Here is a 24,292-nt window from a genome sequence, read left to right as displayed (position 1 = left end):
AAAAGACCTGGTAGTAACATATTTCATAGCATTAATAAATGAAAACATTAAAACAGCTATCTAAATAAAATGAAATTTAAAAAAAGCACATTATTTTTAATAATCCCAACTGAACCTCTAGAGATGAAAAATACAGTATCTGAGATGAAACATAAAGTAGATGGAATTAATAGCAGAATAGCTACACAAGACTAGTCATCTTGAACAGAAATACAAATTATCAAAAGTGAAACCAAAAAAATGAAAGGAAAAAGAAAAACATTATGAAAAGAACATCAGAGAGCTCTGTGGAACTTCAAGCAGCACAATATATGTGTTATTCAAGTCCCCAAAGGAGGAGAAAGGGGAATTGAAACAGATATTTGAAATAATACCCCCAATTTTTCTAAGTATATCTGAAAACTATAAACTCAAAGATACAAAAACCTTAATGTACTCCAAGCACAAATAACAGGAAGAAAGGACACGAAGACATTAAAATCAAGGTGCTTAAAACTTTCCAAGGAAAGGTTCATTGGCTTTACCAGTGTGTCAAAAGAATCTGTAACATGCACAATAGAAGGTTAAGAATTTCTGCTTTAGACAGCTGGAAGAAAAAAACAATTCAGATGTGTTTGGAAGCAAGCAACCTTTTTCTTTATTAAAAAAAAAAGAGCAAACCTAATCTTCTTAGAACACATAAAGGAATAGTCATAAAATTTTGAAAATTGCATTCAATCAAAATTTAAAACTGCTCAAGAAACACCTATTAGAAAATGAATTAAGCAAGTCAGAGACCAGCAAAAAAATATTCCCTAGGGGTATTTGACATGTATTGTCATTCTTGAATTCAAAATATATAAAGAACCATCTTTATACATAGCCAACTCACTTTGCTGGACAGCAGAAACTAACGTTAACACTGTAAATCAACTATACTTCAATAAAAAAGATTAAGGGAAAAGTCACCAATCAGTAACAAAAAACAAAAAAGTTTTAAAAATAGGCAAATATTTAACAAATGGGACAAAGTCAGATACATTAATTGTCAAAAATCACACCAAAAAAGTTCAAAATAATTGATCAGGGAAGTGCAAATTAAAACCACAATGAGCAACCACAACATATACATCAGAACGGCAAAAAGTGAAAAAGGACTGACAACAACAAATGTTGCCAAGGATGTGGAGCACCTGGCATACATTGTTGATGGGAATGTGAAGTGAAGTCGCTCAGTTGTGTCTGACTCTTTGCGACCCCATGGACTGTAGCCTACCAGGCTCCTCTGTCCATGATATTTTCCAGGCAAGAGTACTGGAGTGGGTTGCCATTTCCTTCTCCGGGGATCTTCCTGACTCAGGGATCGAACCCAGGTCTCCTGCATTGCAGGCAGACGCTTTACCCTCTGAGCCACCAGGGATGGGAATGTAAAATGGCACAATTACTTTGGGGGAAAAGCCTGGTAATTTATTTTTTTTTTAAGTATGTAATAATTCTTCTGTTAGGTATTAAACCAAGAAAAAGAATAGCTACATGTCTTCAAGAGACTTTCAGAAGAATGTCCAGGTCATCTTCACTTATGATAACCAAAACTGGAAATAACTCAAGCATTCATCAACAGGGTAATGTCTAAATAAACTATGTTACATTCATATGGCACAGTCATTCAATGTACTTAGCAATAAAAAGGAAACAAACGCTGATATATATAACAATACAGATGAACCCCTAAATACTATGCTTTTAGAGCAGTGAAAATACTATGAATGATACCATAATGATGGATACATTTGTCCAAACCCACAGAATATACATCAGCAAGAGTGAACTTTAACTAAACTACTGACTCTGGGTGATAATGATGTAGGTTCATCAGTTGTGATAAGTAGAGGGATGCTGATAATGGGGGAGGTTATACATGTATGAGAGCAGGGGTATATGGGAAATCTCTGTACCTACCCTTCAATTTTGTTGCCAATCTAAAATTGCTCAAAAAATTAAGTCGTAAAAAGTTTTTAAAAATAAAAAGTAAAAAATATATATATATTATGCTTAAGGAAAGAATCCTTTCACAGAAGAATTTATACTGTATGTTTTCCAGAATCAGCAAAAACTAATGCATGGCTTCTTTCTTTTTAGAGATTCGTAACAGGGTTTTCTTGAGTGGAAGGGAGGGTGGGCAGGCAGTTGGAGCAAGGGAAGTGACTGAATAGTGGCATGAGATAACTTTTTGAGATATTAATGACACATATTTTGATAAGTGTCCCGTATCACACAGGCATACAAATTTCTCAAAACTTCTTAAATAGCATACTTAAATTAACATTTATGCATTTCACCTTATGAATTTAACCTTTAAAAAAAAAAGAAAAAGAACTGTCAATAAACATAAACTCTAGATAGGGATATACTGCTGAAATCTAGTGAAGTACATTGATGTCCATAACTTAACCATGAAATGCAGCAAAAACTGGTTGAATTGATGGAGGGAAAGTGGTGTTAGATGAACATATACATGATAAGCAAATGTGATAAATATTCACTGTAGAATCCAGATGAGTAGATCCTACACATCTACTCAACCACATAGTGCCTGTTGATTGTATAATACTTTCAATTTTCCATATATTAATACTTGAAATTTACCATAATAGCATGGTGGAGAAAATGAACTGACCAGCTTCTATATGCTAGGTTTTGTTCAACTAGTTTTTGTTCCACCAGTTCTGTCATATAACCCTAGGAACAGAACTGATGGATAATATTGTAACTCTATGTACAACTTTTTGACAAACCAGATTGTGTACCATTCCCACCATCTATGCTTTAAGGTTCCAATTTTCCTACATCCTGCCAACACTTATTATGAGTCGTTTTTAATTTTAACTACACTGGTTAGTAGCTATAAAGCACTATCTCACTGTGGTTTTGACTTGTATTACCCTGCATGACTAATGATACTGAGCATATTTTCACATGCTTGTTGGCCACCTCGATATTCTTTCTGGAAACAGCTCTATAAAGGCCTTTTGCCCACTTTTTAACGGGGTTATTTGTTCCCAAGTTTTAAATGCCCTTTAGCTAAAGGCTCTAACTATGGAAGTCAATCACCTTTTCCAAATTTTTCCTGAGACTCAGACCAACACAAGTCAAAGCCTACCACTCCTTTCACCATTTTTCTACTTCCAATCGTTAATACCTCTAATATTAGTAAGTCAAACATCTGCCATCCACTTAACTGTTTAAGTGCTTAACTAACTGTTCACACGTCTGTCCACTCCAAAGTACATTAAGATTTTAAATCTGTCTCTGTACTTTCCCACATTTCTTTATCTCTGCATTCTCCTACATTCCCAGCAATAATGTCTTACACACAAATAGGCTTTAGTAAAAGTATAATGAACTGAATAAGTGAAATTAACCCACTAAGTATCTTTCAATGAAGTAATGCTCCAATTAATGAACTAGGTATCCTCCAAAACATACAGTTAATTAGGTATAATTATAGTTTATTATAGACTATCCTGGTCGCTCAGTAAAGAATCCACCTGCACTGCAGGAGAGCTGGGTTCGATCCCTGAATTAGGAAGAACACTGGGAGGGCATGGCAACCCACTCCAGTAATGTTGCCTGGAGAATCCCCATGGACAGAGGAGCATAGAGGGCTGCAGTCCATGGCGTCACAAAGAGTCGGACACAACTGAGCGTCTAAGCACAGCACACATAGTTAATTATAATTACATATGATAATTAAGTATAAATAACTTAGTTAAAATAACTCAGTGAGACTTTATATAAAAGTTATCAATATAGCTGCTTCTGAACAACAAGGTGGTTAGGAGTACAAGATGAAAATCCAGGTATAACTTTATAGACAACTCACCATCATATTTACAGTTCTATATCTGAGGATTCAACCAACCATGGATCATGCAGTTTTACTGAAAAAAATTTGTGTGTAATTGGATCTTGCACAGTTCAAACCCATGTGTTCAAGGGTCAACTGTACCATAACTTACTAGGAAATCTTAAGGTTGGACTCTCCTTTTATATAATGTATATTCTGAACACTTATACCTACTAGAAATAGTCAAGTTATTTTTAGCATGTAGAAAAAAGAAAGTGAGAATAATAAGCAAAATGTAGAAAAGAAAAAGATCAGTGTTAAGCAAATCATCCCATCATATTGGAATAATATAAACCATAATCTAATGTTGTAGCTTTTCAAGTTTCACAATGGTGAAAACACTTGTAAGAACAACAATTATAAAAACTTTGTTGTATTTACCTGTAACATTTCCCAACATATCTTTATTGTGACAAGTAGAATCTTCTGTTTCTCCATCTTTAAAACTTCCTATTTCTCCATAGTAAAGAGCAATCCCAAGTTGCATTATACGGATAAACATAGGCAACTGTTGATCAGTGATAGAAAGTTTCAAACTCTCTACTAAGGTATGAATCTGTATTTTGGAAAAAACAAAAGCATCAACAAAAGTATATTCAAAGAGAATACCATTTAAACGTTAAGTACAGAAATGTTAAGCCTTAAAATGGAGTACCATAGGAAAATGTGTAATGTCTCAATGTTTCTAATATTTAAGGCAAAATGACAGTTCTAAAATCTTAGAAATTTAAACCAATTTTCCTATGATGATCACTATCTTTAGACAGAAGCAATGTTAATCCCAACTAAGTGGAAACAGAAACATGAGAAGATACAGTCACAATGGATTTCAAGATTACTTTTCCAAAAATCTTTTAACAAAATACCCATCCTATAATATTAAGAGTATAACAGTACTCCAACAAAAACCATAAAGATCTCTGTCACAAATAAGAATAAAGTTTCATAATGTCATTTTTTAAGTCGTTAATCCACCCTTTCCAGCTTTATTAACCAAAAAGAATGCAAACATATCCTAAAAACATACGTTAAGTGAGCAAACTTCTAACACTATAACTATGAAAGTATGCATATGGTAAAATAATTTTCAGATATAGAAAACAAAGTGAAAACATGACCAGGAAAATTTCTCAAACAAACTTTAAATAAGAGAATTAAACATGGTATAAAATTTACAACATGAATCAATTATAAGAAGTAAGACTAATTACTATCAATAGGACACAAAGTCAACAATCAAAGTTCTCCTTATAGAACAATATATCAATAAAATATAAAGACAAGCTCAATATAATAATTTCTTGTTGCTACATAAATATGGAATAAAACCAATTAAGCCATAAAGTAAGTCTTTTGGAAGGTTTATTTTAACTAACTGGTATTTGAGTGTCTATGAAACTTGAAAAAGTAATGGCAATCAGCATATCTTTAGGGATAAAGGCACAAAAAAACTGTACTTGAAGGGAAGCAAGTTATACAGGGAGGTATAAAATACCATACTCAAATATGAGTACAAGTTTTAAAAACTGACAAAAACCATACACCAAATAGTCTATGAAGAGGTAAGAAAATTGAGGAAGGGTTGTGCAGGTGTGCAATGCAGGCCTGCGAAGCTCTTCTGAAATCTGACATTTATCTGCCACATTCTTTTAAATACCATATGGCACCAACAGCACCAATGATAGCTGTCTTAGCAAAACCAACCTCAATCCTGTATGCACATATGTATGCACTTAAAATCTTATAAACATACATACCTTTAAAATATATAAGATATTTTATATATTATACATATAAATATCTTTAAAATCAATAAAGCTAACCAACAATAGGAAAATTGACAAAGACCCTGAATGAATTTTTCAAAAAAAATTATGGCCACTGAACATATTTTCAAATATCTAAGTTTGCTAATAATCAAATTAATACTAAATTGCATTATTTTTGCTAAACAAGTTGGCTTTTATAAGTATGATCATATTTAAGGATAGTAGAGTATAATACAGGCATCTCCCTTAATGTTCATGAGCATATACACTGGTTAAACATTTCTGGAAGCAATTTTGTAGTTCATATGACAGGCCTGAAAAGTTTAAACCCATTAATAAGATATTTGCAATTACAGAAATCATTCCTAAGGAATCAATCAGAGATGTAGCCAAAGATTTATGTGTAGACTTTCATTCCTCTGAAAAACTGTTAAGAAAAAGTAAATTTTCACTAACGGGAAATATTCAATAACACATCTGTATGCTCTGTATCTCATAGATATATAATCTCTAAGACATTTATTACTCACAAAAGGTAGAAAATTACAAAAAGTTTACCCAAATACAAATAAATTCAAAAGTCACCTAATGAAACATATATGAGAACCTTAGACAAATAATGAGCGTCTCAAACATTTTTGGGAATTCCCTGTCTTTGATATGATCAATGAGTTTAACCATGTCCATTTAATACTTATTTCCTAGGACTAAGCGCTGAAACAATGATGGCTCTAACTCAAAACACCAAATCTTATAGTACTATTAATAAAAAACTAAAAATTTAATTTCAGGTAAGCATAAATGGTACCACTCTCCTCTAATTTACCCACATCCTAAAATGTACAATTAAATCTGTATTAAAGATCAATAAAAAATTTTTTATATGGTAAGGTGTCCCCATATCCATTACTTGCTTTCAAAATATATCTTGAATTTACTCTTAACATTCCCCAACTTCACTGGTAGAGTCAAGGTCAAAGAAGGATGTTTAAGTCCATTTTCCTGGGATAGGGATACAATTAGTATTCAATCAACACTATTCCATGCTTATATTTGTCTAAGAAGCTAATTCAGAAACAGAAGGAAAGAGTAACAGAATTTAAAGAAAACAATATGTCCTGTACAAAGTGTAAGGAAAAAAATATACTCAAGAGTGAGCACTACCAAAGAAAAGTAGGTGGAATTCATGTATAAATACAAAGCTACATAAAATGACATGTCTTATGTTTTAAAAGCACAATGTAAAAATAATAAATAATTTAAATAACCACGCCAAAACAAGCACAGTGGTCAATACCAGTGTTCAGACTTAGGACTGGCTTTTTCATTACAATATAAAAGCTTATAATTCAATAATAAAAATTTATTCCATGTGAAAACTTAGTTAACAAGATCACAAGTCACTATGTGACTTCTTTCTCAAAGACAGATAAACAGATAAGAGATATAGAACATTTTTATGCAATAAAACAACACAAAATTTACACTTACAGAATAACTATATACACTAAAAATATTTGCCAATACCTGGAGAACAAATTTTCACGTGGATCAAAAAGTATTACTGAAACATTCACATATTCTTAAGATTTTAATCACATTTTGAAACCATAGACAGCTAAAATTCCCTAAACCAATAAACTAATAGATATGCAAATTAAGTCATGAAGTTATCTAAGGAAAACAAGGGTCAGAAACTATTATTATCAAATGAAAAATTTATAAGAATTGAAATAAAGACTAATATTCAGTCCACCATGGGTATAAATACACTTTTTGATATGATCTTCTCTATCTAATTGAAGAGAAAAACACTAACAATCAGCTGGAAAAACTAAAATGGAATCTAAGTCACAGGGTAAAAAAGTTGTCCCCAAAATATCTCTGTTAGAACACTAAATGAAAAAAAGTTATAATACATAACAAATAACATAAAAGTTATAAACAAAACTTTTTTACATTACATATTTGAGGTTAATTTCCTCATTGCTTTTTAACAATGATTAGTATGTATAACAATCAATAAACAAAGCAGAAACATGCAACTTGATTACTAGAAAAAGAAACACCTACTTTTATAACAGATGGCATCTTAGAATTTAGGTTATCATATGTAAAATGCAGGCGAGTTCTGAAGGAACACTTGTACAATAAAGGATCCTGGTAGAATTCTATTTTACCACTGGCATTTCGTTTATCAAGACAAACTGTACAGTCAGAAAAATTAATAACCTTTCTCAACACCAGATCAGTTGCTAAAAGAAAAAAGAAGAGAAAAACATTTTAAGTAAAAAGTAAACTTAGAAGGAAAAAAAAGGCAATTCTTTATTAGTACAACAGTAATAAAAATAATAGCAGAAATAAGATTAATAAAGCATTTAATATAGGACTGTCAGCACCTATGAACAGAACTTCACATTTAACGTATCACTGAAAGCTTCCAACAATATTATGAAATAGGCACAATAATCCCCATTTAATGTATGAAGAATCAAATAGAAGCCAAAGAAATGAAGCAGCCTGTCCCCAATTTGCTTGACTCTCAACTACAAATTTAAGACAAAGTTTATAAAAATTTTTCTACATTTCACTATCTGCAATGGAATATTAAACAACAATAAAATTCTTGAAAAACTACATTATAAAAACATTTGAGTAATAGTCGCTTATTTAACATTTATTTCTCCACTGAAAAACTTACTGCTGTTCTCAAAGCTTGCACTCTTCAATATGGTAGCCACCATCAATACAGTGTTATTTAAATTTACCTATGAATTAATTAAAATTATGGAAATAAAATTTCAGGTCCTTGACTGCATTAGCCACATTGCATGTACTCAAAAGCCACATACAGTTAGTGGCTAGGGTACTGGACAGTAAAAAGTAAAACATTTCCATCATCACAGAAAATTCTAGTGGCCAACATGTTTTTAAATAATGACTAATGAAGAAATTACCAAATTACCAGTTATAAAGTTTGTTTTCAATGGAATAAAAATGGAAACAATTGCTGGTAAAGTATCAAACTAGAGAACAAAACCTGTAGAAAATTTATTCCTAACTATCAATAATTCCTCGGTAAATATCAGGCCCAAATCTACCTAGTCAGTGATTTTAAGTTGGCAACTATCCATACACTATGGCCATGGCAATCTTCAAAACAATAAACTATATTTTAGTCCATTCTATTTCTGAGAACATCCTGGCAACCTCTAATTAATTCAGCATTTAATTTTGTTTTCTTCTTTTGGATTTAGGTTTTTAAGATGTATAAAGAATATGTACATGTATGAAAATAGTAAAGTTTTATTAAGGAAATAAATTTTTAATTTTTTACCTGAAAAAAATACAAACCACATTATTTCATGTTGTACAGTATATAAATGATTTAGTTACTATTATATACATGTACACAAATTAAAGAAATTATCAAAATAGGAAATTATCATAAGAAGAAATGAAAGAAACCCTCTAGATGCTTTCTTCCCTCTCTTTATAATAATCATAATTCACTGAGTATTTGCTATTAGACACTACACTAAATCTTTTGCAGTCATTCTCTCTTATAATATTTATATGGCTCTGTTTAAAAGCTGTGGAATGAAGGCACAATAAGGGTAAATAATTTGTCTTGTCAGACAGTTTATAAAGAACAGAGCTATAATTCAAACTCTGAAAACCTTACTCCAGAGCACATGTTCTTCTCCATTACACTATAAAAATCACTTTATGCTAAAGTAATCATATTTCAAGGATATTCTAGAAAACGTTTCTGTGAAAGTGAAAAGGATTAAGTTTTGAAAAATACTTTCCTAAACACTTAAGAACGATCTTAAAAACATACAAAATGAATTCTACTTCTGGTATTTTTAGATAATGTGCTACAATCCAACCTATAAAATGAGGGTAATAATTATGCTCACCTAATAAGCACTGTAGAAAAAGACTCTGCATTAGTTTCAAAATGTGAACATTTGCATATCCTAACAAACCCACTCCTAAGTACTATGTATGTCCTAAAGAAATGCTTACATGCATGTATAATGTTTTCAAGATTCATTCATGTTTTACCATATATGAAGACTCCATTCTTTCTTAACTATTTTGTTTTAATCCTTTAACTTCTGAAGTAGATACTGCTTCCCCCTTTAGAGGCATTGACAATATCTCAGAAACAAGCTTGGGGTTTTGCATATGCCCTTATTTATGCCTTACAAGAGAGCTGCAATATCAGGATTATTTTTCATTTTTAAAATGTGAAGGCCAAACCTTAAAGAACACATAAAACAACTGTATTTCAGTTCTTCTACTTCCTGTTGGTATGCCTTAACAAGGCAAGTTAGGAAACCTTGAGACTCAATTTCACTTTGCTTTCTTGTAACTAGGACTTAAATAAATGAATATACAACTAACAAATGAGAAAGGATATCATTTTACGGAATTGTAATGAGAATCTGAGAAAATGAATTTAAATAAGAACAGCAGCTTCTGAGCACTTACTATGTACCAAATACTTTTATGCTATGGTATGTATTTGAGGAAAATAAGAAACCACAAAGTAACTCACACGAGATCATACAATCTCTATGAAGTTGGGAGAGTCAAGATTCAAACTCAGGTAGTCTAACTTTAGTGCCAGCACCTTTAGCAATTATGTACAATGGCAAGTCACAGATAAAAGGCTTTCACAATAGTCTCCCTACTATATTTTCCAAAAATATCCACTCCCTACAATATCAGAACGTGTATCTAAAAGTGTTGTGACTTATTTAACTATTATGTCTTCTAGCAAAACAGCAGCACTTTTTTCACAGCTGTATTTTCAAGGTTTCACAGCATGCCTACCTTCCATGTTGAAAATATATAAGTATATTTGGTAGTTATTAAAAATACATTATTAAATAGTTCTTTTAATATAAGCAGAAGGAAAATGCAGCACATAATAAAGGAGGCTTTGTGATTATCCAAAAACGCTCTGCAGTATACAAATCTAAAACATACATCAGATACACAGTTTTGCCATTACTGAACTATGTAAAAACAACACATTTCCTTTCCTCTTTCAAAAACATTCAAAATTTTAACTATTATTTAATTTTTATTCCTTCAACCCACACTACTGTAAAATATGACATTAACATTTGAAACAAGCATGAGATAAAAATAAAAATTAGGACTATTAGAAAACAAGTCAGATTTCTTAATCTGAAGGTCTAATAATCTCCTATAATTGTATGCTAAATTTAATATATGTGCATTTTTTTCCGGATAAAGATATAAAGCTTTCAGTAGACTTAGCAAAGAGCCTGGTGGCCCAAAAAAGGTTTAGAATCCAAGATAAATGTTTCAACAGAAGAAAAAGCTTTAATAATCTTGACGTTTACTCACCAGAAATATCCATGAATGCACGATCCCACAATTCACCTACTGTATAGCATTCTGCGGATGTGATGTTTACTGAAAGGACAATATCATCTTCAACATATTTCAGTATCAGATTATTTATAACAATATTTACATTATTTACAACTCGTCTGATCAGACTCTGTACATAGCCTATAAAATAAGGGAAAAAAGATTTCAATTAGATGTTAAATCAATAATTATTCTTAAAATGTTACTGAACTTAATGTACATGAACGATGAGTATCATTCTGCATCTTTTGCAAAGATGAAACCAACATTCAGATAGGGAAATAGGCTTGCCAAAGAGTTAATAAGTACCAGATCCTTCTCAACAAACACCCCTGCAAAGAAGTTCTGTATCATGAAGTTTCATGTACTAGAGAAATCATAGAAGCCACACCTTTTTAACAACATAATACTAGATTTCATTCAAAGGCCATGTAATCTACAAGTACTTTGATTTCTGCCCATTTTATAAACATTTTCTCAAATGAAACAATGTTACTGTATACTGATTATACAATATATAAGAAAAGCTTCTTTAAGGTTACTTTTTCAGCTACCATCTTCTCTTCCTACTTATAAATAGCTATTAAAATGCTCAAAAATTAGGGCTCGAGAAAGGAAGATAAAAGAAACATGACCATCACAAGGAATTTGACTCAGTTCAGTTCAGTCGCTCAGTCGTGTCTGACTCTTTGCGACCCCATGAATCGCAGCACATCAGGCCTCTCTGTCCATCACCACCTCCCAGAGTTCACTCAGACTCACGTCGATCGAGTCAGTGATGCCATCCAGCCTTCTCATGAATCTTATATTGTATAATAGTGAAACGGGAAAGGGAGAATATGACTGAGGAAGGAAATACAGAAAGTACTAAAAGAGAGGGAAAGAACACAAAGATGAAGACAAAAGAGAAAAGTAGGGGAAGAAAGAGAACAGATAAAAGCCTAACAGGAATTCATAATATCAAAAGTTTTTCACACAATAAGCATATACAGATATATTACTGGATTTAATAGAAAATATAAATAAAACTAAGCATGCTTCACTCGTGTCCGACTCTGTGTGACCCCTTAGATGGCAGCTCACCAGGCTCCCCCGTCCCTGGGATTCTCCAGGCAAGAACACTGGAGTGGGTTGCCATTTCCTTCTCCAATGCATGAAAGTGAAAAGTGAAAGTGAAGTCGCTCAGTCGTGTCCGACTCTTAGCAACCCCATGGACTGGAGCCTACCAGACTCCTCTGTCCATGGGATTTTGCAGGCAAGAGTAGTGGAGTGGGGTGCCACTGCCTTCATAAATAGCATTAAAAAAAGATAGGAGAAAAAGATTAAAAACTATTCAAATGTATTTTCCACTATAAAATCTATATAAAAACTAATTTAAAATTTAGCTATATAATTAAATAACTATCTGCTTATATTCTTTAAACCACAAGTTTACTGGACAAAACAGAATCAACTTCTGTCAGCAGCTGACATTGTTAACACCTACACTGAAGCCTGCTCCAAGAAAACTTATTTAAAGTTATTCAACCATAACATGCTTGCAAAAACCAATTGCTTCACTCACTCCCAATGGATACAAATAGAAAAGAAATGTACAATGACTAAATTCAAGTTTTTCTCATATTAGCAGCTTTTAAAGTGCCAATTATCATATGCTATAAAATTAACACACAAAATATCAGTAAGATTAAGGTTTCAGATATTATTGTACCAGGGAAGATAGATGCTAAAATGATACATAAATTAAGCTTCAAAATTAAATTTTTTCAAAATGCTCACCCTTAAAAAGTATATTTCCCTCATGCTATCACTATTCAACACAGATGTTAAAAATAAACAGCTTCTGAGAAGTCAAGAAGCATGACTAATACTGATTTTCCTATTTCTGAAAACCTGTCATGAATAAAGAACTCTTAAAAACCACTTAAGAGTTCATGAGTTTTTATTGTGGGGGGAGGAAGCGGGGGGCAGTGACTCTCAGAAAACATATAATGCAAAATAGTAACAGAAACATAATACTATAAATGTATTGAAACTGATAGAAAAACTGATGGATTTTTCACCTACATTTCAATACCTTCTCTCAGTTTCCCATTATACAAGCTGAGATGAATAGGCCAATTCACCACAGTAAAATAACCAAGTATTTAAAAAGAGGGCTTCCCTGATTCTTAGACAGTATAAAACCCGCCTGCAATGGTGGAGACCCAGGTTCGATCTCTGGGTCAGGAAGATCCACTGAAGGGAATGGCTACTACTCACTCCAGTATTCTTGCCGGGAAAATTCCATGAACAGAGGAGCCTGGTGGGCTACAGTCTATGGGGTCGCAATAGAGTCAGACACAATTTAGTGACTATAAACAAAAAAGCTTGTTTTACAAACCCGCTTTACAGACAGACAGTATTTGCCCTAACATGGTCACTAGGAAACCAACTTGCTCAGAAACAGAAATTCCATGGTTGATGACTTGGTTACAGTACCTAAAAACTTCCTGATCAAGTTTTTGGTGTAAAATTTAGCTGGGGTTACTGAAGCATCATATAGGCAAAGTGAAGTCGCTCAGTCGTGTTCAACTCTTTGCGACCCCATGGATTGTAGCCTACCAGGCTCCTCCCTCCATGGGATTCTCCAGGCAAGAGTACTGGAGTGGGTTGCCATTTCCTTCTCCAGGGGATCTTCCCGACCTAGGGATCGAACCTGGGTCTCCCGCATTCCAGGCAGACGCTTTAACCTCTGAGCCACCAGGGTAGCCATCATATAAGCAACTTATGCTCAAATAATAAAAGGAAAAGTAAGTTCTCTATAATGTTCTTGCCTTTTTTGGAAGGCTGAAATTATTTCAAAATAAAACTTTTTTTAGAAGGTTAAGAATAAGAATTCCTATTGGTAATACAGTAGAGAAGTTCAATAATTTTTTTTAATCTATCAGCTTTGGTAACTAAAAGATAACTTAGGGCAGCTACTGTAGGAGCTAAGGAAACTAGCAATGAGTTGAAGATACTTATCAGTATTATTTAAGATAGTCACAGAAGTTATAAACAACTAAATTAGGGTACAAAAGAGAAATCAGTGTAAGTACTGACAAGAAGAACACAAAATTATCATTACACGAAGACGACTGTTTTTTATACAGAAAATCCAAAAGATATAACTGAAAAATACTGAATATCAATCAGCTAACAAAATGCAAAAGTTAGCTTTCCTACATCACAAAACGACAGGAGAATAACATGGTAAAAAAATTGATAATTCCACTTAGTAATAAAAAATAAACAGCATTTTCCATCTATACAAGATTCAAAGAAATACAACAGTAAAAAACAGCATTGGACCAAAACTGTGCTTGGAAGAAAAAACTGTTACATTTTTCACAGGGAATAATTTGGTCATACAGGTCAAAACCTTAAAATTATTCACAAATTTTGATGCTATAGACTAAACAGAGGTATGTGCAAAGATTTACATGCCAGTATGTTTGTCAGAGAATTTTACAAAACTGAAAATATAAAATAACCCAAAAAACTAACAAAAAGGGATTGATTAAACAAACTGTGGAACACGGTAAAATACATGCTAATGATTAAAATAACAATGAGAAAAAGGGAACTTCCCAGGTGATCCAGTGGCTGGCACTCTGTGTTCCCAATGCAGGAGACAGGGTTCAGTCCCTGGTCTGGGAACTAGATCCTGCATGTCACAACTAAGACCCAGTGCAGTTAAATTTTTTTGTTTACTGTGAAAAAATTAATGTCCTTGAAACATGTTCCTAACATTAAAAAATGCAAATTACAAAAGAAAATGTATAAGTGTATGTGTATATGCATGCACACACACAGAGAAAAAATGACTTCAAAAGGTTGTACATCAAAATGTTAACAGGTTCCAGTTCTAAGTAACATACAAGTAAGCATATTCCATTCTTTCTCACTGAAATAGCCACAAAACCTAGAAAGAAAGTATGGAGCAGTTATTTCAAGACACTGAAAAGTAAACAACTAGCATGAGAGGGGAAATAGAAAAACGAAAATCAGAGCTTACAAAGAAAAAACAAATAATAAAACTGTAGCAATCAATTCAAACATATCAGTAGTTATTCTAATTTAATTGTATTGTGGCCAGAGAGGATGGTCTTTATGATAACGAATCTCTGAAATTTTTCAGGACCTTTTTAACCAAGTCTTTTTCAGTGTCTATAGATACCAAACGTGTATATCAAAAAAACGTACACTGTCTTATCTGCGGGGAACAGAGTTTTATGTTTCTATAAAATAATCCTGTCAATTTTGGTATTTAAAGATCCAGTTTGGGGATTTTTTTTTTTTTTTTTTTGCGGTGGTGGGGGGTGGGCAGGGGGGTCTGCTTGATCTACCACATTTCAAAGGTAGGTTGTTAAGGACATGAAAAGTCATCATATATTGTCTGGAGAACTGTACGTTTTAATATAACTCAGCATCTGGCCATCACTGTTTTTGCATTAAGTTTTATTTTGGCTGATTTTATTTTTGGATAGTACTGGTCTACTAAGCCATTTCCCATCCTTTCACTGTCAGTCTTTCTTACCTCTCCATTTTACCTTTGTGTGTCAGAGGACACACACACCTGGACAAAATCGCTCCTTCCTTTTAATATCCCAAAAGCATTAACTGTGTTTCCTTACTTCTTTACTCTAGTCTTGTAGTTAGTAGTCTACAATATCTCCTATATAGAGCCATTAATTCTGAGGGCAAAGACAGCCTTCAACTAGTTGCTTCAGCATACAGCATACAGATTTAGGGAACTGAACAGCCTGCCTCCACTAAACAATATTTTGAAATTCAGTGTAGTCAGAATGAAGTAAAAACTCTCCAGTTATCACTTTTTTCTGTTATGAACAAAACATAAATGTTAGATATCATAAAGGTTATTGACAAAAATCATAATGTCCTTTTCAGTATATTAAAGAGAAAGAACACCTGTATGGCAGAAATGGCTAGCTACCCATCAATATTTGTGCTCCCCCTTTCAGAATACAGAACTGTTACTGAGATATGACTCTAAGACATACGTAACATCAATAAAAATAATTTTCCTCAATGAAATTTGAGAAGAATATACATCACTTTCAACCTGGGGGTAGCAAAAAGTGGAGAGGTCTCCTCCAGAGCATCCTCTTGAAAAAGCTGAAAACAGTACAATTCAAAACCTAGGTAGGGCACAGCAGAGCCTCTGGATAAAGGGAGTCTGGGCTTCTGATACACTGACTTTAACTGGTACATAAAGAAAACATAACATTTCTGTCATGCTAATGCCCTGAAATTTATGTTAATGTGTCCTCCGGTTAACATTAACTTAACTTACACAATTAGTCACTTCTTTTAAGTTTTCCCTGAAAATGTTAATTAAAAAATGTTACAATAATATAAGCATAAAAATAGAAAATGTAAAATAAGCTATGCATTTCTTTTTCATTTACAACAAGGTACTATATTCTTAAATGTTCCAGAAAGGCACAGTGATGAGAGTTTAAACTGCTGAGCTTCTGCAAGTAGTTAAGAAATGATTGTGCTATCTTCTAGAATAATACATTGCCGTTTGGGGTTCAAGCTCTTGAACAGTTGATACATTACAAATATTCTTAAATTATTTGATATATTCTCCAGCTACTATTAAACTCCCTACAAGAGATTATTTTTCAGAAAACCAAGCCCTAACCAGCCTAAGGTGACAAGCATTAAGCAAGCAAACACAGACACACAACACAGCTTCCATTTCCTATTCAGTATTTTCTGCAAAAGACAAAACCTTGATTAAATACCTACTAATTTAACAAGGTACACCTCACGTATACCACAGGTGTGTGCATGCTCAGTCACTAAATCATGTCCGACTCTGCGACCCCATGGACTGCAACCCGCTAGGCTCCTCTGTCCATGGGATCTTCCAGGCAAGAATACTAGAGTGAGTTGCCATTTCCTCCTCTAAAGAATCTTCCTGATCCGGGGATCAAATCCACTTCTCCTGAATTAGCAGGCAGATTCTTTACCACTGAGCCACCTGGGAAGCCGTATACCACAAGTATTACAAACTATAATAAGGTATTTGTCATCTACATCAAAATATCTAAGTTGCCATTTTCCCATCCATAAAACAAAAGCTAGACCAGAGGCTTAGCTAGGGCTTATAAATAGATTTCAGTGAGTATGTGAATATCCTAAAGTGACATGCAAATTTTAAATGTGCATACATGGGTCTATAACTATTTCAGAAGATTTTCAAAGGTCCACATCCCAAAAAAGATAGCTAGCTAAACCAGAAATGTCTGAAGTAGCTTCTCCTTCTACATTTCAAGGACACTATGACCCTGATTATCAGAGTCTGAAAACTCTCTGATTTTGTGCAGTTGAGTTTTTGTGCAATGCAATAAATACACAAATGGCTATTAAGAATCAGACATTGTATTAGATCAGGGGCTGACCAAATGAGGCCGTGCCATGTTTTTATAAAGTTTTATTGGAACACAGTCACAAACATTAGTTTATTTACAGTTTATGACTGATTTCACCAGTACAACAGAAAAGTAGAATAGCTGTAACAGAAAATATGTGGCTTGCAAAGCTTAAAATATTTAATAACTGGGTCTTCACAGAAAATATCTGCTAACCTCCATGACAGATGATGAATATCAAAGACATCTAGGTCACTTCAGACCCAGTGGGTATGATTTTTAATTTCTCTATACCCTAAATATTTCTATCAAACCCTGTACATGTATACATACATATAGATATATATTCTGAGTAAAAAGGTAAGGAGAAAAGAAGAGACAATTATATGACAAAAGAAAAAGGAACTATGCACTGGAACACAAAATTTATCTGAGCTTCTTGACCAAATAAGCAGGAAAAATATTTAATCAGAAAAAACACATCAGTTAATTAAGAAGCTCTGAATAAATTAAAGGACAATACCCTTAAAGCTGTTTTAGAGAAAATGTAGAGGCAGTGCATGAAAGGCTGGCTTTTTACAATGACCTTCAACAAAGCCAAAGGCTGTACACTTTAGAAAGCATAGGACTACAGAATCAATTAGAAGTGATCCCATTTCTAAGCTAGATAAAGTGCAGAGACTACTGAGGAAAGCATGAATGAAGAAAGAAAGAAATGAAACATCCTTAAACCTTCCCTCTAAATAGGAACTGTCAATATATCTTACTGAGTGTCTTAGGCCCACAACTCAACTTGTTATTATTAGCAGTTATTCAAGTTTCTGGCCTATATATTAACTGAAAGTAAATGTGAATGGTTCAAATCAGGCAGATTCAAACTCTTTTGACCTCTCTCCCAGCAAGAAATATTACATCATAACCCAGAATAAGCACACATATGTGTAAGTCTCTTGAAATATGATTAACCTTTAATACATGCCACACACACTGAGGTTTTCTCGTCTATGCTATATATTTTTTAAATGCTTTCCATGACCCACTAAACTGCTTTCACAATACACTCACTGGTCAGGATGCATAATCTGAAAAAGACTATTCCAGATAACAAGATCAGAAATTGCAAAGAAAATGAGATATCGACTTGCTGTTCCTTTCCTATTGGAGAGGTGCCCAGCCTTCACGATACAAAACAATTATTGGCAACACCGAAACTTTTCTCAAAAAAGCAACTCTGAGTCTATATAAATGTTTGAATTCCAAAATTATAACCACAGATTCTGGAAGAATAACTTTGCCCAAGAAATTTTGAGAACAGGAATTCATTTCTACCATGAAAGAACTTTAATATAATTTCCAGGCAGGATAATATTACAGAAATGAGTCCACAAATAACCATGAGTTAATCTTTAAGCAAAATGATTTACCATTATCCAACCGGATTCTCAAATTATCCCTTTCTTTCCTTTGGCAATATTAAGTTTAGTTGCTCTGCCTCCCAGTAACTGCCCAACAAGTTCAGTTACTTCCTAAAGCAACTCCTTTAACTGTAATTTATGTCAGCATGAAAAAGGGCTGAGTCCTCCTATTAGGTAAGGAAGAAAAGCACATTAACCCAAAAGCTACCCCAAGTAGTTCAGTAGAAAACAGCTCTGTTTTCTGACACTAAAAATAGGACATTTTATGCTACGTCTGTTTTTATGTTTTATACTTCTAAAAATAGATCAGTTCTCATCCTAAGTATCAGTGTAAATTCCAACACAGACTCTTAAGAATCATTAAAAGTATGGGACCTGTTTCAAGTACATGTAAGTTAGCCCACAGAAGATTTTTATCAGTGAAATCAACAACTGACAAAAGCTTTAAATTTTTCTTCAACAAGTTCTTTCCTAAAAGAAAAAAAATGTCATGAGACTCAACAGTTAAACCTAAAACTGATTCTTTGCCAGGATACTGATGGAGAGAGTTCTACACAATGAGTTGGCTTCAGAAGTTTTACAGGGATATGTAGTCAGAAATTTGGAGGGACATAGGGGTTGCTCATTTAACAAATAAGAATAAGCTATAGCTTAATTTAATTTACAGTTTAATTAAATTCAACAGGGATTTCTCCCAAGGAGTTAATAATTAAGTTAAAAATTTATCAAGTGCTGTAAACATCACACTACTCTAAGAAGAATTAGAAACATTCAGAATTAAAATAACTTCTTTTAGCACTTTCTCCAGCCATAGCAATTAATCTATTTATTCTAAAGCCAGAGGGAATAGTGAGACCTGTTAGGTAAAGTTCCTAAGAACACAAAGCATCAGTAATAACATCACAATAACACTAGTTAAATACGCTCAATTCAAATGTAATTTAGAACCTACATTTGAGACAGGAGGGCTATGAAATGATGCAACTAATGTCAACCTCTTACAAGTAAAGTAGATGGTGCCAGAAGACGGTCAAAAAATAACTAGTTTGAATCCAGCAGAGAGCTTACAAAGCTTTGGGGCAGAAAACAAGTATATACCAATGTCAGCTATACCTCAAAAAAAAAAAAGGAACTGATAAATGAAAGAGAAGTGACTGACAACTGCTAACTGTAAAAAGGCAGCAATGCACCTTGGCCACAGAGCCATCATGGAACAATCACTGCTTTGGGGGTTTTTTTCCTTCATTAAATATTTATCAAGAAACTGTTATTTGAAAGCCACTACTCTTCCAGATAAATAAAAATTTCAGGAACTAAAAAGAGAGATGGTCTCCCAGTTACAAAACTCTGTGATTTCTGTTAGTGAATTTTACAGTTTCCAGAAACTGAGATCAACTTAGTGTCATTCCTTTGTTTATCAAGAAGCAAGAGGAATGAAGAGACTATAAGTATTACTCAGAGGCAAATCACTGCTTGGAGAGGATGTAAGAAAGAAACTTAAGGAATAATCTCGAGCAAACGAGCACCAAACCTTGAATGATTCCAAAGCTCTCACAAATGTCTTTCAATCTGTTCTGACATTATGCAGCAAATGTACATATACTTTAAATACTTTACGACAGTAAAAAAATATGGAAAATATATATCCTACAAAGCGCTACAACAATGATCAATGACAATCAAAATTTTGGTTTTATCAATCCCCTTAGAAGTTACCTGGTGGCAAATCAGGATCTGTGGGAGCGGCCTGCTGAATTCTTCGGGGTTTTGCTGATGTTTTTGTGTTCTCAGTAGTACTACGGTTGGTAGAATTAGAACCACAGCTTTCGTGGTCATCCTATTTTTATTTGGAAGAAAGAAAAGCAAAGTATCAATCACCATTCAAAAATTTTAGAAAATTTTCTTGAATGTATGTAGGTTACTAAAATTGATGTTAGACTCTTCCAGCTTTATATTTTTAGCTATAAAAACCTATGTAACCAAAATTTTTGTACTTTGCACTCTTAAACAGCATTTTTTAAACAAGCAGTAGTTTAAAATTAGAAACTGTTTCTTTAGTTGATATCAAAACAAACCACTTGATAATGTCAAATATGGCTTTAGCAAAAGAATACAATTCAATTGAAGCCTTTAAACATTTTCCATTTGAAAATCTGAAATAAAAGGAACGGGTTTTAATTTTCATGTATATATAAAAACCCTCACTATTTTGTGAGTTGAGAATCCAAGCTGTCTTCTTAATCACATTTTTTTTAAAATTAGTAATTTTGTTTGTTTTAGTTTCTAAGTTGTATCCAACTCTTAGGACTCCACTGTGGATTTCCCAGGCAAGAATACCTGAACAGGTTGCTCTTCTCCAGGAGATCTTCTGGACCCAGGGACAGAATCCAGTCTCTTGCATTGCAGGCAGATTCTTTTCCACTGAGCCACAGGGGAAACCCATCTTTTTTTCTTGGTAATAATTTATTGTTTGTTTTTTTGAAGTCTATTTCTTAAAGCTCTTTTTTTAACTGAAGGATAATTCCTTTACAGTATTGCATTGGTTTTTACCAACATCAATATGAATCAGCCAGCCCACCTTTAAGGATTAAAATTAATCATCTTTAGAATTCTTGGCACCCATTTAACAATGTTCACTGAATTATTATTATTCAGATTAGATATGAGGTTTAACTAGTTTCTAATATGGATAACATAAAAACTTCAAAATACACATATTTTTGAAATTTACACAACACGAATGAGTACTCTTTTCCTGACTTGATTCAACAAACATCTATGAAATGTTTTTATGTGTTAATTGCTAGATTTACAAAAGCAACTGTCCTCAAAGATTTCAGAATCTATTTAAAACATATAAAACCAGTCTACAAGAGTACTTTTTTGTTTATTTAAGTACTAGGAACACAAAGAGTCATTCTATTTGGAAGAACCAGAGAGATCAGGTCATTAAAACTGAGTGAATGTTTCAGGTTAACATTAGAGGACTTCCCTGGTGGCTCAGATGGTAAAGCATCTGTCTACAATGCAGGAGACCTGGGTTCGATCCCTGGGTCGGGAAGATCTGCTGGAGAGGGAAATGGCAATCCACTCCAGTGCTATTGCCTGGAAAATCCCATGGACAGAGGAGCCTGATAGGTTACAGTCCATGTGGTCACAAAGAGTCGGACACGACTGAGCGACTTCTCTTCACTTCACTAGAGGTTAAATAGGGGGGAAAACTATAAATAGCACATATAAAGAATAGTGATCGGTCAAAAGGAAAAAAAAAGCCACAACAGACAACATTTAAGATGGGAGAACAATACCAAAAGCTAAAGGTCTAGTTCAATAAAAACGCAGTCATGTAAAGAACTATAGAGATGTTCTCAACCTTCATTCTATTTGACACTCAAGATTTGGTAACTAGGAGGAGGGTGCCAATTAAAAAAAAAAAAAAAAAGGTTTGGTAATCCAGTATAGGGAGTGGGAGAGGTAAAAGAGCAGATCAAAGGGTGAATAACAAGTTAAGATGGAAAAAATAAGCATAGATTGCTCTTTCAAAAAACACAGGTATTACAAGGAGGAAATAGATGGGGTAGTAATATGAAATAAAAGCATCTGACATCACCTTATTCCTTTGGGGAGGTTCAACTAGCACAGGAGGTTAAACTAGCACATTCTGCTTGAGAGATGCATATGAGGAAACAGAGATCAAACACCTCTCCAACACAAAGGGAAACTGAGGGTGTACTATGCATCATTTAACTCATTAATCAACAATAAAACTATTTCATAATGCTTAAAAGAATGGTCATGAATTTAGTTTTTCTCTTATATATTTGAAGAGAAAATTTCAAGAACTAAAAGAAGGTTAACTAATAAATTTACCATTCTAATAGGATACTAGAGGCAGTAAGAACAATGATAGGCCCTCCTTTAGGATACAAAAAATGTTCTTCACTACAACCACTAACAGGATTATATAATAATAAAAATGAATCTTTTACAATATGGCATGACTTCAGATGCTAGTCATACATTAGTAAAAGAAAAAATTTCTGTCTGAAACTTTGTTCCAAGCAAAAAGTTCAAAGATTTGCTATAATAAACAATGAAGGAAATTTCTGCATGAACTTATATTCATTTTAAATTAATGCAAAACAAACTTCACAGCATTTCATTCCACGAAACAACTTCACTATTCAATCTTTATAATGACATCTTCTGTTATTTTGGGGAATGTTATAGTCTCTAAATACTAAAAGACTACTACTGTGAATAAAACCTCACTGTAATTACTTTTAGTTCAACTTAGATCCTTAAAAATGTCTGTAGTCATACACTTCTGCACAATGTTAACATTAAAAGCACACTATTAATTTTTGAAACATATGGTTGTCTCAAAAGCCCAGAAGTAAAACATATTCATTAAAGAGATGTGAAAAAGTTCCAAGTGAACTGCCAAAACTAGCATAATTATGAAAATATTTAACACTGAAACCATCTGAAATCACATACTGTATATAGATTACAGTGATGTCATAATAAACATTCCAGCCAAAATGCACTAAAACTACTGCAGTCCAATAAATCTGGCATACACTAGATGACAAATATCTTAAAGCAAAAGAAAGAACAAGTTATTTTATTTTTAAAGTTATTAGCAGCAAAAAAGGGTAAACTGCACAGATTAAGTATAAGTTTTCAAAAAGTCTTTTAAAAAGTGAATAAAGCTTCCCTACAAACTACACGTTTTTATCATTTAAAAGAAAAACAAACTAACTTTATTTAAACAAAAATTTTAATAACTTAAAATTTCAGTGTGCCTTAAAAAAGGGCATTAATCATGGTACCCATAGGAATGAAACAAACATTACAAAATATGTAAACACTTCTTTCTTAATTATGCTTAGGAAATCATGGGTGCATATATATTATAATTAGAAAATAATCCTTTTGATAATTTCAACTTGTTTTCATTTCAATTACATTTTAATTGCATCAATTATAAGTGAGCTTCCAATCAAATCATGCACCAACTAACTTAAATAAAAATAAAGTAAAACAATTATAATATTTACTATTAACACTGGAATCATTAGTTTGAATTCATCATCTGCTTTTAACCAATACGTATCACTTTGGGCTATTACACATTTTAATTCATTGAAAGTCTCTAACTTCTAATAAAAGAAACTCTGTTCTCAAAAATACTAGTTAAAATGTTTTGAGATAATTTTTAACCCCAAACATATTACAGTTATATCTTTCTTATTTAGGTTGCAATTTTTCCAAAATGTCAAGTTAAGTATATTTCATGGCAAAAGAATGTTGTCTCTTGGGGACCACATAGCTATTTCTGAAAATACTGCCCTTTGCTCCTCATGAAACAAGCAAGAA

General features: G+C 33.0%; 1 protein-coding gene across 9 annotated transcripts in view; it reads right to left on the bottom strand.

Annotated features, from left to right (window-relative positions):
• The window catches only part of VPS13B (vacuolar protein sorting 13 homolog B), a 786,697-nt gene that overhangs the window by 717,229 nt on the left and 45,176 nt on the right, over positions 1-24,292 (bottom strand). For all 9 annotated transcript variants that reach the window (XR_001919125.1, XM_018058289.1, XM_018058286.1 and 6 more), the window contains exons 4-7: positions 20,627-20,747; positions 11,044-11,211; positions 7,729-7,910; positions 4,268-4,442 (exon numbers count right to left, since the gene is read on the bottom strand). Coding sequence is in view for 8 of the 9 variants with exons in the window: in XM_018058289.1 (XP_017913778.1) it covers positions 4,268-4,442; positions 7,729-7,910; positions 11,044-11,211; positions 20,627-20,747 (646 nt within the window). In the remaining variant the exon portion in view is untranslated. The remainder of the gene's footprint in view (positions 1-4,267; positions 4,443-7,728; positions 7,911-11,043; positions 11,212-20,626; positions 20,748-24,292) is intronic.

Source organism: Capra hircus, chromosome 14 (assembly GCF_001704415.2).
Source record: "Capra hircus breed San Clemente chromosome 14, ASM170441v1, whole genome shotgun sequence".
NCBI classification, from domain to species: Eukaryota; Metazoa; Chordata; class Mammalia; order Artiodactyla; family Bovidae; genus Capra; species Capra hircus.
Note: the sequence above shows the minus strand (reverse complement) of the source record. Positions and strands in the feature narration are given on the sequence as shown.